The sequence below is a fragment of the Haliotis cracherodii genome, unplaced genomic scaffold (genome assembly GCF_022045235.1).
Source record: "Haliotis cracherodii isolate W230 unplaced genomic scaffold, xgHalCrac1.p SCAF_2, whole genome shotgun sequence".
In the NCBI taxonomy this organism is placed as follows: domain Eukaryota; kingdom Metazoa; phylum Mollusca; class Gastropoda; order Lepetellida; family Haliotidae; genus Haliotis; species Haliotis cracherodii.
In genome coordinates this window covers 30,000,408-30,013,644 of record NW_027266275.1, presented here as the reverse complement: position 1 = coordinate 30,013,644, position 13,237 = coordinate 30,000,408, and the positions used below count along the sequence as shown (strand labels likewise).

General features: G+C 40.9%; 1 protein-coding gene across 1 annotated transcript; it reads left to right on the top strand.

The window, feature by feature from the left end:
- Positions 1-8,239: 8,239 nt before the first annotated feature.
- LOC139469814 (uncharacterized) lies at positions 8,240-12,737 on the top strand. Its single transcript, XM_071252113.1, has 4 exons — positions 8,240-8,441; positions 10,509-10,570; positions 11,117-11,242; positions 11,574-12,737. Exons 1-4 carry the CDS (start codon positions 8,240-8,242, stop codon positions 12,735-12,737), a joined length of 1,554 nt encoding a protein of 517 aa, XP_071108214.1.
- Positions 12,738-13,237: the final 500 nt, after the last annotated feature.

The window sequence follows — 13,237 nt, the reverse complement described above, 5'->3', positions numbered from 1 at the left end:
TTCAAAGAATGATGACGAATATTGGTTTGTTAGGTTTTTTTATATACACAAAGAAAAAAGCCAAGCACACCCTAATATATTTATTTCATTATTGTTTGGTCCCAATATTTGTAACAGTAATATTTGTAAATATATAATTACGGGAAGAATTATTTATTCTCGAGATGATGTAATCAATCAAGCGTGACGAAAGCTCTCGTGCCATGCATGGTATGCCCGTGCGGCATGCTACCCTCGAGTATCTCTAAAAGCAGTATATCCAAACGTTAAATGTGCTTTCTTAAGCTCGGTTTTAAACAGTTATTCCATGACATTGTGTGACCATGGCACGAAGGCGATTATCAAACGCCACAAGATGGCAAATAATCGGCATGCATAACGCAGGAACGTCTTATAATGCCATTGGTCGGAATTTGGGGTATCATCACACTGTCGTAAGCCGTTTAGTCGAGAAACATGCTCAGACCGGTGATGTACATGTACTCGCCTGAAACAGCTGTAGTTGCCCAATCGTCGTTTCAGCTCCAGAACCGTCAGGAACCAGCTTCTTTATTTGTTGTAAAACGTTTGTTCTATACGATGACATTGGTATCGCCCAGCTCCTGTGGTCAGTCATCCCATGCCATGATTTTTGCCTTCCATGCATGCCGTATAAGGCGACTATGCTTGTCGTAAGAGACGACTAACGAGATTGGGTGGTCAGGCTCGCTGACTTGGTTGATGCATGTCATCGATCCCAATTGCATGGATCGATGCTCATGATATTATTCACTGGATTATCTGGTCCAGACTCGATTTTTGACTGACCGTCGTCATTAAGCTGGAATATTGCTGATTGCGGCGTTAAACAACAAACCAACCAACCAAAGATAAATAAGATCCATATATAATCATGTAGTAAGTGCATATACATCTTTCATCATCACGGCACTGCGTACTTTTACAGCGTGGGTGTACTGTTACGTCAAGCTGTCGCTCTCTTAATAACTACAACACGCTTGTCATCCAGTCTTCAGGCACTATAAAACCTGATAAGAATATGTTTCCATTTGTATCGATCGGCGTCGGCGAGAGCTCACAAACGCCGCACTGATGCCGAGTTGCCACGTTGAATAGGGGAACAATTGGCCGTCAATAGTGAGTGAGTGAGTGAGTATGGTTTTAAGCCGCTTTTAGCAATATTCCAGCAATATCACGGCGATGGACACCAAAAAGGGGCTTCACACAATGTACCCATGTCGGGAATCGAACCCGGGTCTTCGGCGTGACGAGCGAACGCTTTAACCACTAGGCTACCCGACCGCCCCTTGGTCATCAATATTGCATGTTGATATTAAACAGAGCAGGTCAAAACGGCCTCATGTCAGAACGACCTCAAAAGGTAAAGTCAAATCGGCCACAACCCATATTCAAAACGGCCTCATAAGAAATAAGACAAACTTAAGTATTGTGTCACATTAATTGTATCATATACATTGTATAACAGTTGTCAACATGTACCATGTGCACACAGTTATTAATTCATCCCCATTTTACCCCACCTCACCTTAATTCAGGCCAAGGAGAGACGCATCCTTGTGTAGGATTTTTTTTAAATTAAAACACTGAAAGGCTTCCTCAATATGATAAAAGTTTATTCATGTTTTCACAAAAGATTGGTACAATAAAACAATATCTAACATGTGCACTCTGGACACATCCCGCTCCCTTTCATTTATTATCTGAGACATTTTGACATTTTACCTGTGGCCGTTTTGAGTTTGGGTTTGTGGCCATTTTGACTTCTTTTTTTTGTCACCATGAAGGACCGGGTTTGATTCCCAACATGGGCACAATGAGTAATATTACTGGAATATTGCGAAAGACGGCGTCAAAAAACAAACCCACAAACAACAAAGGAGGTTGACAGTACTACGTAGCACATCCATTTGTGATGGATTACATCACATAATGTACTTTTATCGTTCTGAAATTTGCAAGTATTATTTGAGGAGACACTTGTTATTTTATTTGAAACACTATGTTATTAAACCAAGATGTTATGTAACATAAATATATGATTTTTGTAAAATATGCAGAAAAGTATGAAATCCGAACATCTTTAAAATATGCACATAGTAATAAATGGAGGCATTCATCACCTTGGTCATTACAGTCACATGCTGTACAGGGTCGTTAGAAAGATAAACCATCGCAGTTTCAGCATCCAGGTATATATACATCTTGTCTTTGAACAGCATTTAGAAGTGATACACAAAAGGTAGAGAATTTATGTATGTTAAGGTCTATATTTTGAAGAACACAACGTTTCGGAGTATGTTCTTACTCCTTTATCAGGTGAATGCTATGAGACAGAGAGCACATATATCTACATGTAAGAACAACAAAAGTAATAAGATAACAAAGGTGGAAACTTAAACAAGGGAAGCCAACAGATAATTGTCGCTGATAGGTGATAAGTAATAGACAAATTTGTCGCTAGACAATAGACAAAATCGTCACGGCACAGGCGTCCTGTTAAACCGTGGAAGTAATGTAACGTCAAGCTGTCGTTCTGTTCATACGAAGTAATGCGCACAACATCATCAATGCTTGTCATCCAGAATCCATAAAGAACGCTATAAAGACTGATAACACATGTTTCTACCAACGACGGCGAGAGCTCACATTGGCAACATGAATGCCGAGTTGTCAAGCAGAATAAGAGAACAGCTCAATTCCACTCAAGACTGTGAACATAGCATGTTGTGGTTGTAGAGCACAGTGTAGTCTATGGTTTCATGGGTTACCAAGTACTTAGTTTATTCCAGACAGCTCTTTGTTGTCTGAGGCCGATTCTCTCAGTGGGATGTATTTATGTTGTGTAACAGCACATGGCTGATGTTATACATGTAGAATGATTTTGTGTGGAAATACTAACATAATCTTTGAACCGTAAAAGAGAGTTGGTTGGTGCACGATCCCAACATATAAGCACTGAAGTGATAATGTCAATTGATTTAGTGAAAGAAAGAATTGTTCTTCAACTCCAAGTCACGGAACATACAGAGGCCTATGTTCGTATGTAATCTGAATAGGAAGTATTGATGACAAGAGAAAAGATTATAGTTTGAAACTTAAGACTGCAAGTACAAAGCGATTACATTTAAGATTGCGTTACTACGATAACTCGAGGCATTATGGTGTGTTACGCAGTTGACACAAACGTCTCGGGAGTTATCATACGATATTAGCAATGCAGTTTGGAAATTCTCTTTTCAACACGCGATTTCTATTATAATTTACACATTTAACATGCTAAAGCATGATATATTTTCAAATATACAAACATTATAACTGGAATTACACTCTTTTCATTTGCATTTCAATCAAATATGATATCCAAATTATTAATAATTGACAGCAGATTAACACTTCGTTGTAATAATCAGGGGGGGGAGGGGGGGGGGGGGGGGGGGGGCGCACGGGTGGCCCAGTCGTCTAAGGCGCCGCGATTCGCTGTGCAGAGTTGCGTCCCTTGTGCACGCCACAAACCTATGATTGTGGGTTCGAATCCCTGTTCGCACCGATTATGTTTCTAGGTTTGTCAGCACCATACCCGTGCTCGTGGATTTCACCGAAGTGGTAAACGTCTGAGACCTGCATCACTTCGGGCTTTCCTCCCACATTAAGCTGACACGCCGTGATATAACTGGAATATTGTTAAAAGCGGCGTTAAACCCAACTCACTCACTGTAATAATCAAAGGGAATTAATCCGGGCGAAGATCTCGTCTCTAAAATGCGTAATGGTTAACAGCTTGTGATGATAAGCAAACATTGCATGTTAAAACTTACCCGGCACGTTGGTGATGTCCTTTTTCAAAATAATTCAGTCAACCTCAAACGCTACATGTAAAAGTTGCCGCTTATTGTAGGTGGTAGATCTACCCAAGTTCACATGCTCTCCTCCGTGCACTCGCTACCAACCTATTTGACAATGTGTTCGTAATCACATCTTTAAATGATTCACCTCAGTAAGTAAGTTTATTTTTGTTTTATTTTTGAGTCCATCGGCCCATGTACGAAGTTATTAAAACAATATCATAACCATATATATAGGCGGTAGATGACACAATCTACTTACTATCAAGTGCAGATTTACATTTCAGAGTTTCATCAACGAACTTAGCACATCAAATGGTGAAAAATGGTGTTCATCTTCAAGCTTTTCGTATACACATCCTACAATGCCACAGGATAGCATTATAAGCCCAACTCTGTTTAACATCATGATCAATTATCTATTTGACCATGTCAACTCTCCTACCCAAACGTCCCAATTCGCTGATGATGACGCAACATGGGTAAACCACAGAGATATGTCACCAATCCGAAAAAAAAACAACCAGCCCTTTTAATGGAGTAGGTCATTGGTGTAATAAATGGGGGTTCAACCTTTCAAGAGAAAAAAATATGGCAAGACAAAAAAAACCTGAGATGAAGCCCTAGCTCGCACTTAAGCAATCTGGGATATTTTTACGAGAACTCATCCGAAGTCAAAATTGCGATGATATTCAGCCACCAGAAAGTCACTACACAGGGTGACACCATCCCTAAACTAAAAGACCTTCCAAAGTTGACACTACTTTAACATCAGAAGTCACTAAAAAGAGGAAACCCAACCCTACTACGATCAGTAGCTATCACTAAAATTCAAACTACCTGGGACAGCTGGGCCCATATATACTAGAACACTGATGGAAACAAAAAAATCTATCAACAACACTGCTGGTTACGGGATCCATATGCACAGCTCCAAATCAAAAGCACATTCAGTCCGTCCGCCTGCCTGATGATCAGTCAGTATTCACTGTTGAATGGGCGGGAATTCATCATGCACTAAAACTCATACCATCACTACGGGAAGCAAAGACAGTCATCCTATCAGACTCCCTAAGCGCACTTCAAGCCATCAGCTGCAGGAAGTCAAAATCGAGACCAAGCACAATCAATAACTTTCTATACGAATATACAAAACTATCGGACCAAGGGCAACAAGTGGAGCTGTGTTGGATCCCGTGTCACATAGATATTCATGGAAATGAAAAAGCAGACATACTGGCGAAGCTAGCTCTAGGCAAAGTGGAGATAGAGCCTATTCAAGTCAAGTAGAGATAAAAAGCAAAATCAAAGCCTTCATAGTCCAAAGATGGCAAGCCCAGTGTGACGCAAGTAAGACCGGCAGATGGGTATACAAAATGCAGCCCAAGATCCACTAAAACCCATAGTCATACTCAAATGAAAGGAAAGTTGAAGTGGCCATCTCACGCAGAGACTCGGTCACAAAAAGCACAATGAAAACTGACAAGGTATGCCCATCTTGCAATCAACCTGAATCCATTGCTCGTCAGATTTATTAAAAACACCAACCTTATAGACAGATTTTAGACCATCCCAAACAAACACTGCTATCAACTTAGGCTAAAACGACAACAATTTCACATATAGGATCAGGATCCAAATTTCCAGCACGGATTGTCTTCTACGACGTCCGCGCGGCAAATCGCCCATATCCAGCCAACTAATACAGGACACCCGATAAGCAGCTCTATTCACACATATTGCACCACTAACAATCCTACCTCGCCCAGCCCAACCTTTCCAGACTGAGGCGAGGCTTTGCTCCTTCTTTTGCTTTATTTAGTAAGCCCCATATACACTGAAAACAGCTTAACTGTTATATATTATTAGAGCCAGCTATGCTATACACATACTTAAGCTATTTAATATCATAACATTAAGCTTTCTTTTGTAATTCATTTTTTACACCGTAGGTATTGGCCAGCACTCGTGTAGCTTACCTATTTCTATACATATTCATATACACTATAAAATCATATAAAGTTAATATATACAATTATCATTTACTACTTGCTACTTTGTACTTTATCATATGATTATAGAATCCTATTATCTCTAGTATTACCCACCACCATCATTACTTTTACAGGTTTATGTTGCTGTGGTGCTTTATTAATTATTAAGCGTATTATTTATTACATCTGCCCACCTACCCCCTCGATGAATTACAGAACTGTAAAGTCGACGAAAAACCCTTAATCGTTGATGATGACAGCATTTCACCACGTGGTCTTAATCCACTTCGGTCAAGGGATGTTACTGTGATTTGAAAGAAATCATGACGCTTGACCTGTCAATTTGAAATGATACCATCACTTCAAGTGCAAAGGTCTGAAAAAGATTAAATGTCACAATATTGAAGTTCATATCATTTAATAGGTCATTATATTGTGTACTTGATTAATGTCCGGCAACAGATAACCCAGTTATCCAATTAAATTCATTACATGGATAACAGAAACCATATCCTACAGTTAAATGAGTATAAAAATTCTTATCAGGAGAATGGATGATTTTGTAACCGAATTCCCTAATTTATTTTTTATGTTAAAATTATTGAAAAATACGTTCTTATAAACAGATGTTATACGTTTCCATTGTAGCCCGGCAGGTGTAAAACCTTCATTTAGTACCCTTTGTTTCATCAAAGGATATGTCGTCCTTCATTATATATGTTCATTTTATGCTTCACATATTCTGCATGAATGGGCGCTTCGCACAGCCAAAATGTCCGCCATTCTTGAAGATGCCCTTATCATACCTTGAACTTTATTAATCTGGACGATTTCATTTAGAATACCACCGTCCGGATTAAAGAAGTTTAATTGTGAATCACCTTCCAGTTTTACTTTGTAGTCGATGACACGCTGTTCTATTTTCTACAGGTTCATGGAAAGTTGCTTCAAAGTTACAAAAGTTAAGAATATTTAAACAACGAATACAGTCTTGCTTTGGATTGGGCAGTTTTTTCTTTCATTAAATTACGCAGGAAATATACATAAATGGCCATGGCGAAAGACAACAACGTGGTATCCGAGCCACAAAGGCAGTTCTCCGCATGCATCGGGAAATAGATTCAGATGGTTATAAATGCTACGTCAGGTAAAGAGGTGACGTGAAATGAGGTGTAACGTCGCGTTCAAAGACATTGCACTTCTATAACGACGTGAATACACGTGTGTGTGTGGCGCATGTACTGTATATTATTGTGCTAGCCCATTGAGATACCATGCCGCAGTTTTATACTGATTCATGGCCAGCCATACCTTCTTTTATCCCCATAATTCCGAACGCCAGGCAGCGTAACAACAAGCGCCTTCTTTTAACGTATTTTTGTATGGGATCGAAACACCGATCTTCCTATCTTAAAAAATATTTTGACAAAGTTCTCGATTCAAAATTCTAAAATGAAAGAACATTCTGGAATGTCTAATAGATGGTCGAGATTTTACGGTCGTACTTCCCACGGGCTATGTAGAGTTTCCTCCGTTGTTTATGTTTATGCAAATTTACTGATAAGGTTAAAAAAATAAATATGAGCAGAATTACGTCACATAAAGCATTGTGGCCACCTTAATGTAATGCTATAGCCCTAAATAAAGTAAATCTAGATTTCCAACAGGTTCAGGTTCCCATCTCTTTTCCATCTTCATTTTCTTTTGTACTTAATATAATTTTCAAAGCCTAAGCGTAGGTCCACTGTATTGGCTGAAGCCAATGTTTAACGCCCACGACTCAGTTGAAATATACAGCGTTGTACTCAAAGCAAGTATCGTTAGAAGAATAAATACGAGCAAAATTACGTCAGATTTTGGTCACATTTGGTAGATCAACATGACAGTTGCCGGTAAAGTCGATACTTATTCAAACTATATATAGATCAACAAGTAGGATTTCTAACGCATAAACACATCGTCCAGACCAGTGGGCATGCACCTTCAGTAACGACAAATGAAACATATACCTGCAGGTTTGTAGCTTCAGTTATGGTAAGTGGACATGTTCTAACAGGTATGTAGCTTCAATTACTGCAGTTGTAAACAGATGCCATCAGGTATGAAACTTCATGTAGCTCCAACTACAATAGGTGTGATATGTACCAGAAGGTATGTAGCTTCAGTTACTAATCTGTGACAAGGCCAGAAACAAAAAACACTCTACACATGCTTAACAGTTTTGAACGCTGTGTATGTATATACAAGGAAAAAGGCCAAATGTAAAATCAACTTACACGGAGAGTGGATTTGGATTGTTAATCATGTTAAAAGTGTCCCTGTCATCTAGTGGCCCAACAACGTGCTGATGCTCGCTCGTCTGCGCTTCTCACAACAGACATCATGAAATTGCTGACAAAGAAGACCTTATCCGTCGTGATGTTGATGTGGGTCGCCGTGGTGGTGTTGCTGCTGCGGCTTAATAGGACGAGTGCTACATCGAGGGTGGAAACGTCGGCGAACACCGATTTAAAAACAAACATGGATCAATCCCTCGTACTCCCCGCTTTCGGCGTCGTAAACGTTATGGAAGAACACCATGAAGGTAGTAGACGATGTTGTAGTGATTTATTAGGTGCTGTTTGGGACGTGACTGTACGAGGCGATGTTGTCGTGAAGAGGTGGTGGTGTGGGGACGTAACTGTGGGAGACGATAGTGATGGTGTGGGGATGTAGTGGGGATGTGACTAGAGTAGATGTTGTTGTGATGAAGTGGAGGTGTGGGGACGTGACTAGAGTAGACGATTTGGTAGTGATTTATTAGGTGGTGTTTGGGACGTGACTGTAGGAGGCGATGTTGCAGTGATCAGGTGGGCGTGTCTGAAGAGGAGGATCTTGTAGTGATGAGTGAGTGAGTGAGTTGGGTCTAACGCCGCCTTTAACAGTATTACAGCTATATCACGGCGTGTCAGCTTAATGTGGGAGGAAAGCCTGAAGTGATGCAGGTCTCGGACGTTTCCCACTTCTGTGAAACCCACGAGCACGGGTATGGTGCTGAAAGACCTAGAAACATAATCGGGGCGAACCGGGATTCGAACCTACAATCATAGGTTTCTGGCGTGCCCAAGGGACGCAACTCTGCACAGCGAATTGCTGAGCCTTAGACGACTGGGCCACCCGTGCCACCCTTGTTGTGATGAGGTGGGTGGGGATGTGGTGGGGGCGTGAATGTAGGGGAATGTGTTTGTGTGTATGCTGCAGTACTGATGTACTGTGTATATGTTGCAGTACTGATGTACTTTGTGTATGCTGCAGTACTAATGTACTTTGTGTATGCTGCAGTACTGATGTACTGTGTGTATGCTGCAGTACTGATGTACTGTGTGTATGCTGCAGTACTGATGTACTGTGTGTATGCTGCAGTACTGATGTACTTTGTGTATGCTGCAGTACTGATGTACTGTGTGTATGCCGTAGTACTGATGTACTGTGTGTATGCTGCAGTCCTGATGTACTGTGTGTATGCTGCAGTACTGATGTACTGCGTGTATGCTGCAGTACTGATGTACTGTGTGTATGTTGTAGTACTGATGTACTTTGTGTATGCTGCAGTACTGATGTACTTTGTGTATGCTGCAGTACTGATGTACTGTGTGTATGCCGTAGTACTGATGTACTGTGTGTATGCTGCAGTCCTGATGTACTGTGTGTATGCTGCAGTACTGATGTACTGTGTTTATGCTGCAGTACTGATGTACTGTGTGTATGCAGCAGTACTGATGTACTTTGTGTATGCTGCAGTACTGATGTACTTTGTGTATGCTGCAGTACTGATGTACTGTGTGTATGCTGCAGTACTGATGTACTGTGTGTTTGCTGCAGTACTGATGTACTGTGTGTATGCTGTAGTACTGATGTACTGTGTGTATGCAGCAGTACTGATGTACTGTGTGTATGCTGCAGTACTGATGTACTTTGTGTATGCTGCAGTACTGATGTACTTTGTGTATGCTGCAGTACTGATGTACTTTGTGTATGCTGCAGTACTGATGTACTTTGTGTATGCTGCAGTACTGATGTACTTTGTGTATGCTGCAGTACTGATGTACTGTGTGTATGCTGTAGTACTGATGTACTGAGTGTATGCCGTAGTACTGATGTACTGTGTGTATGCTGCAGTCCTGATGTACTGTGTGTATGCTGCAGTACTGATGTACTGTGTGTATGCCGTAGTACTGAAGTACTGTGTGTATGCTGCAGTACTGATGTACTGTGTGTATGCTGCAGTACTGATGTACTGTGTGTATGCTGCAGTACTGATGTACTGTGTGTAGGCCGTAGTACTGAAGTACTGTGTGTATGCTGCAGTCCTGATGTACTGTGTGTATGCTGCAGTACTGATGTACTGTGTGTATGCTGTAGTACTGATGTACTTTGTGTATGCTGCAGTAGTGATGTACTGTGTGTATGTTGCAGTTCTGATGTACTTTGTGTATGTTGAAGTACTGATGTACTTTGTGTCTCTGTTACAGCTCTGATATGTGTGTTGGTTGCAGGTCTGACATACAGTTTGTGTCTGGTGTTGCACTGATGTTCTATGTGTCTCCGTTGTAGTTATGATGTACTGCGTGAGTCTTTTAGAGCACTGATGTACTTTTTGTGTCTGTTGCAGCTTTGATGTACTGGTTCTCGGCCGCAGCTAGTAGGGCAATTAAGAAGCAAGGGAACCTTCTGGTAATCGAACCCTTTGTTATTCGAACATAGTTGACTGTTGATTATTAAGCTCACTCACCTTGACGGATGTAAACTTATTTTTATCACACGCATTAAAGTTGTATTTTATTACTCATTAAGACCTACTCCATATTGATTGTGATAGTAACATTATATCAGTATTCTACATTCAGGTAGGCAGAAGAATATAGGGCGGTGTTAGTTCTTTTTTAGAGGAAACAAATGAATGAAAATGTCGCTAAAGGAGTGAGTGAACTTGGTTTAATGCCCCTTTCAGTTATATATTCGGAGTGTCAGATTTATGTGGTAGGCAAACCCACGTGCACGTGCATGGCGCTGTATATATAACCAGGGTGAACCGGTATTCGAATCCAAGTCCACAGAATTTTGAAACGCCCAAGGGACGCAACTCTGCACAGCGACTTGCGGCGCAGCAGACGACTTGTAAATGAATGGTGAGATCCCACCTGTAAATGAATGACGTAGCAATACTTGTAATTGCTGCTCGGTACTGCATGTTTCTACAATCCTGACTCCTCTCGGCAGATTCACATAGACGGTCACTCAGACGCCGCCATGCCAGAGTATTGGAGGAAGATGCCTCTCTTTCGGTTACCTACCAACCAGAGGGAGGTGAAGCTAATGATGGAATGGAACGACGTCTTTATTCATGTAAATAACCCAAATTACTCTCATGTAGTGGTTGGAGTTTTAACCTGTGGTCAGTATTCCAGTCATATCACTATAGCCTGATCACGGGACCGGTCAAACCCGTTGATACAACATGAATATTGATTTTTTTAAAAATTTCTTTCAGTCATGTTTCAATACGTACATTTTTTTTCTATTCAAAAGGTAGCCCAACAAAAATTTGGGGAGCAACAACAAAATTATTTTGAGACTTTTTGTAATTACAGAGAACAAATTACTCTTTTTTTTCAATAAAAAAACCCCTCTTTCACAACACACCACCAATGAATAAAGGTCTTGGGCATATTTCCAGGTCGCTGCTGCCACAGGGTTGATCAATCGTTTCATCTGGATTTGGCCCCCGTATGACGCTGGAGGCTTCCTCCATGAAAAGAACGACCCCTACGTGTCTGTTCGACTGAGAATCGGCGTAATGTACAGATATGGGGAGACTGATGGTGACAGATACATACTGGAACGCTGTGTTTGCGCAGAGTCTGACTATTTAAGGATAGACAACCCATGTGCCTGGATTGATGCAGATGTTGAAAATGATTCTGAGGATTATGTTGTCATACCTGAGTCTAGATGTATGGATATGTCGCTAAAGGGCACGGTGGAGATCGTGAGTACAGACAAGGCTATAGAGCTAGCAAAATCGGGCACCTGGATCACGGCGAGTGACAGCGTCATTCTGGACATTGACGAGGACTACTACGCATGTGAAGCTGTGTCTGCTCCTCTGTACGATGCCGGGATGAGTAAGGCTCAAATCTACGACATATCATTCAGTGTAGGGAAGCTTATGTGTGTTGACAATGCTCACGATGAAATGCTGGCTGATAAATTCTTTCATGACATGTTAAAGATCACACTCACACAACACAAGCTCTGCGACAGCGGAAGAGCCAAGGATGACAGATCATGTTCTGACTCACTTTCTATGAGGAATTCAGTTATTGATAAACTCCACAATGTACTGGAAAAGGCTAGGCATGTTATGTGCCTGCCTAACGAATCTACCCATTTTATACTTGGTCGTCTACTCGACGACCTCCTTCACCTTGATGAGCGTCAGTTGGAGGAACTTATCACTGTTGGCGTGTGCATGAACCAGTCCCCAAGGAGTACAGACTTCAACCGAAATGATGGCATGGTGATATGCCAGGGTTACAATGGGCCAAATACAACGCTCATCCCATACCACAGCGTTGACGAGAAGGAGATTGACCACACCACCAACCATCTCAAGACTATCCTCTCACAGTCATTCACTCCTGGTGTGGTGACTCTCATCCGTTCTGTACGGGATGGTTATACTCCGAGGAAACATTTCCATATCATTGAGCCTAAAATTCTCAATGTTTTGAAGACCACGTTCCCAGACCATATAAACGACAGTAGCATACATTATGACTCGGAGCTGCTGGGAGGAAAAGATGGGTGGTATTTGAGATACAAGAAAATTAAGTCTTAATTATATGTGTAAGTAAATATGCAAATAGTGCAGGACCTTACCCATTTACATATATATGCTTTAGTTTTCGTCTTAGAAAAAGATTTTCCGTCACTGCTCCAAGAATGTAGGAGCTTCCGGAAACAATTTCAAGTAAAATTTCCAGCGAACATTCGTTTTGTGTAAAACCTGAGGCAACATTTCTACTATTTACTGGAGCAAATTATATATTGTTCCCAGTGTCAATGAATGTCAAATGGCCGGTCCCTAAGGCCTGTGGCCTATGTCAGATCTATAAGAGTAGTGTAATGAACAATTTCTGAGCTCAAACATCAATCCAGATCAAATGTATGGATTGATGCCTGGTGATTGGAAAAATATAAAATCCGCAATTGATTTAAATAAGCACATATATGTAGGCAGAGACAATATACTAGAGGGAATATGGTCTTTGAAGTAGGCTACATTACCAAATAAAAAATATTAATTTAGAAAATAACTGGCTGTCGTATTGTTTTGGT

Coding starts and splice junctions, on each gene's coding strand:
- LOC139469814 (XM_071252113.1), top strand. CDS start 8,240: ATGAAATTGCTGACAAAGAAGACCTTATCCGTCGTGATGTTGATGTGG. Junction 8,442..10,508: donor TATGGAAGAACACCATGAAG/GTAGTAGACGAT, acceptor TGTCTGTTGCAG/CTTTGATGTACTGGTTCTCG. Junction 11,243..11,573: donor GGAACGACGTCTTTATTCAT/GTAAATAACCCA, acceptor GCATATTTCCAG/GTCGCTGCTGCCACAGGGTT.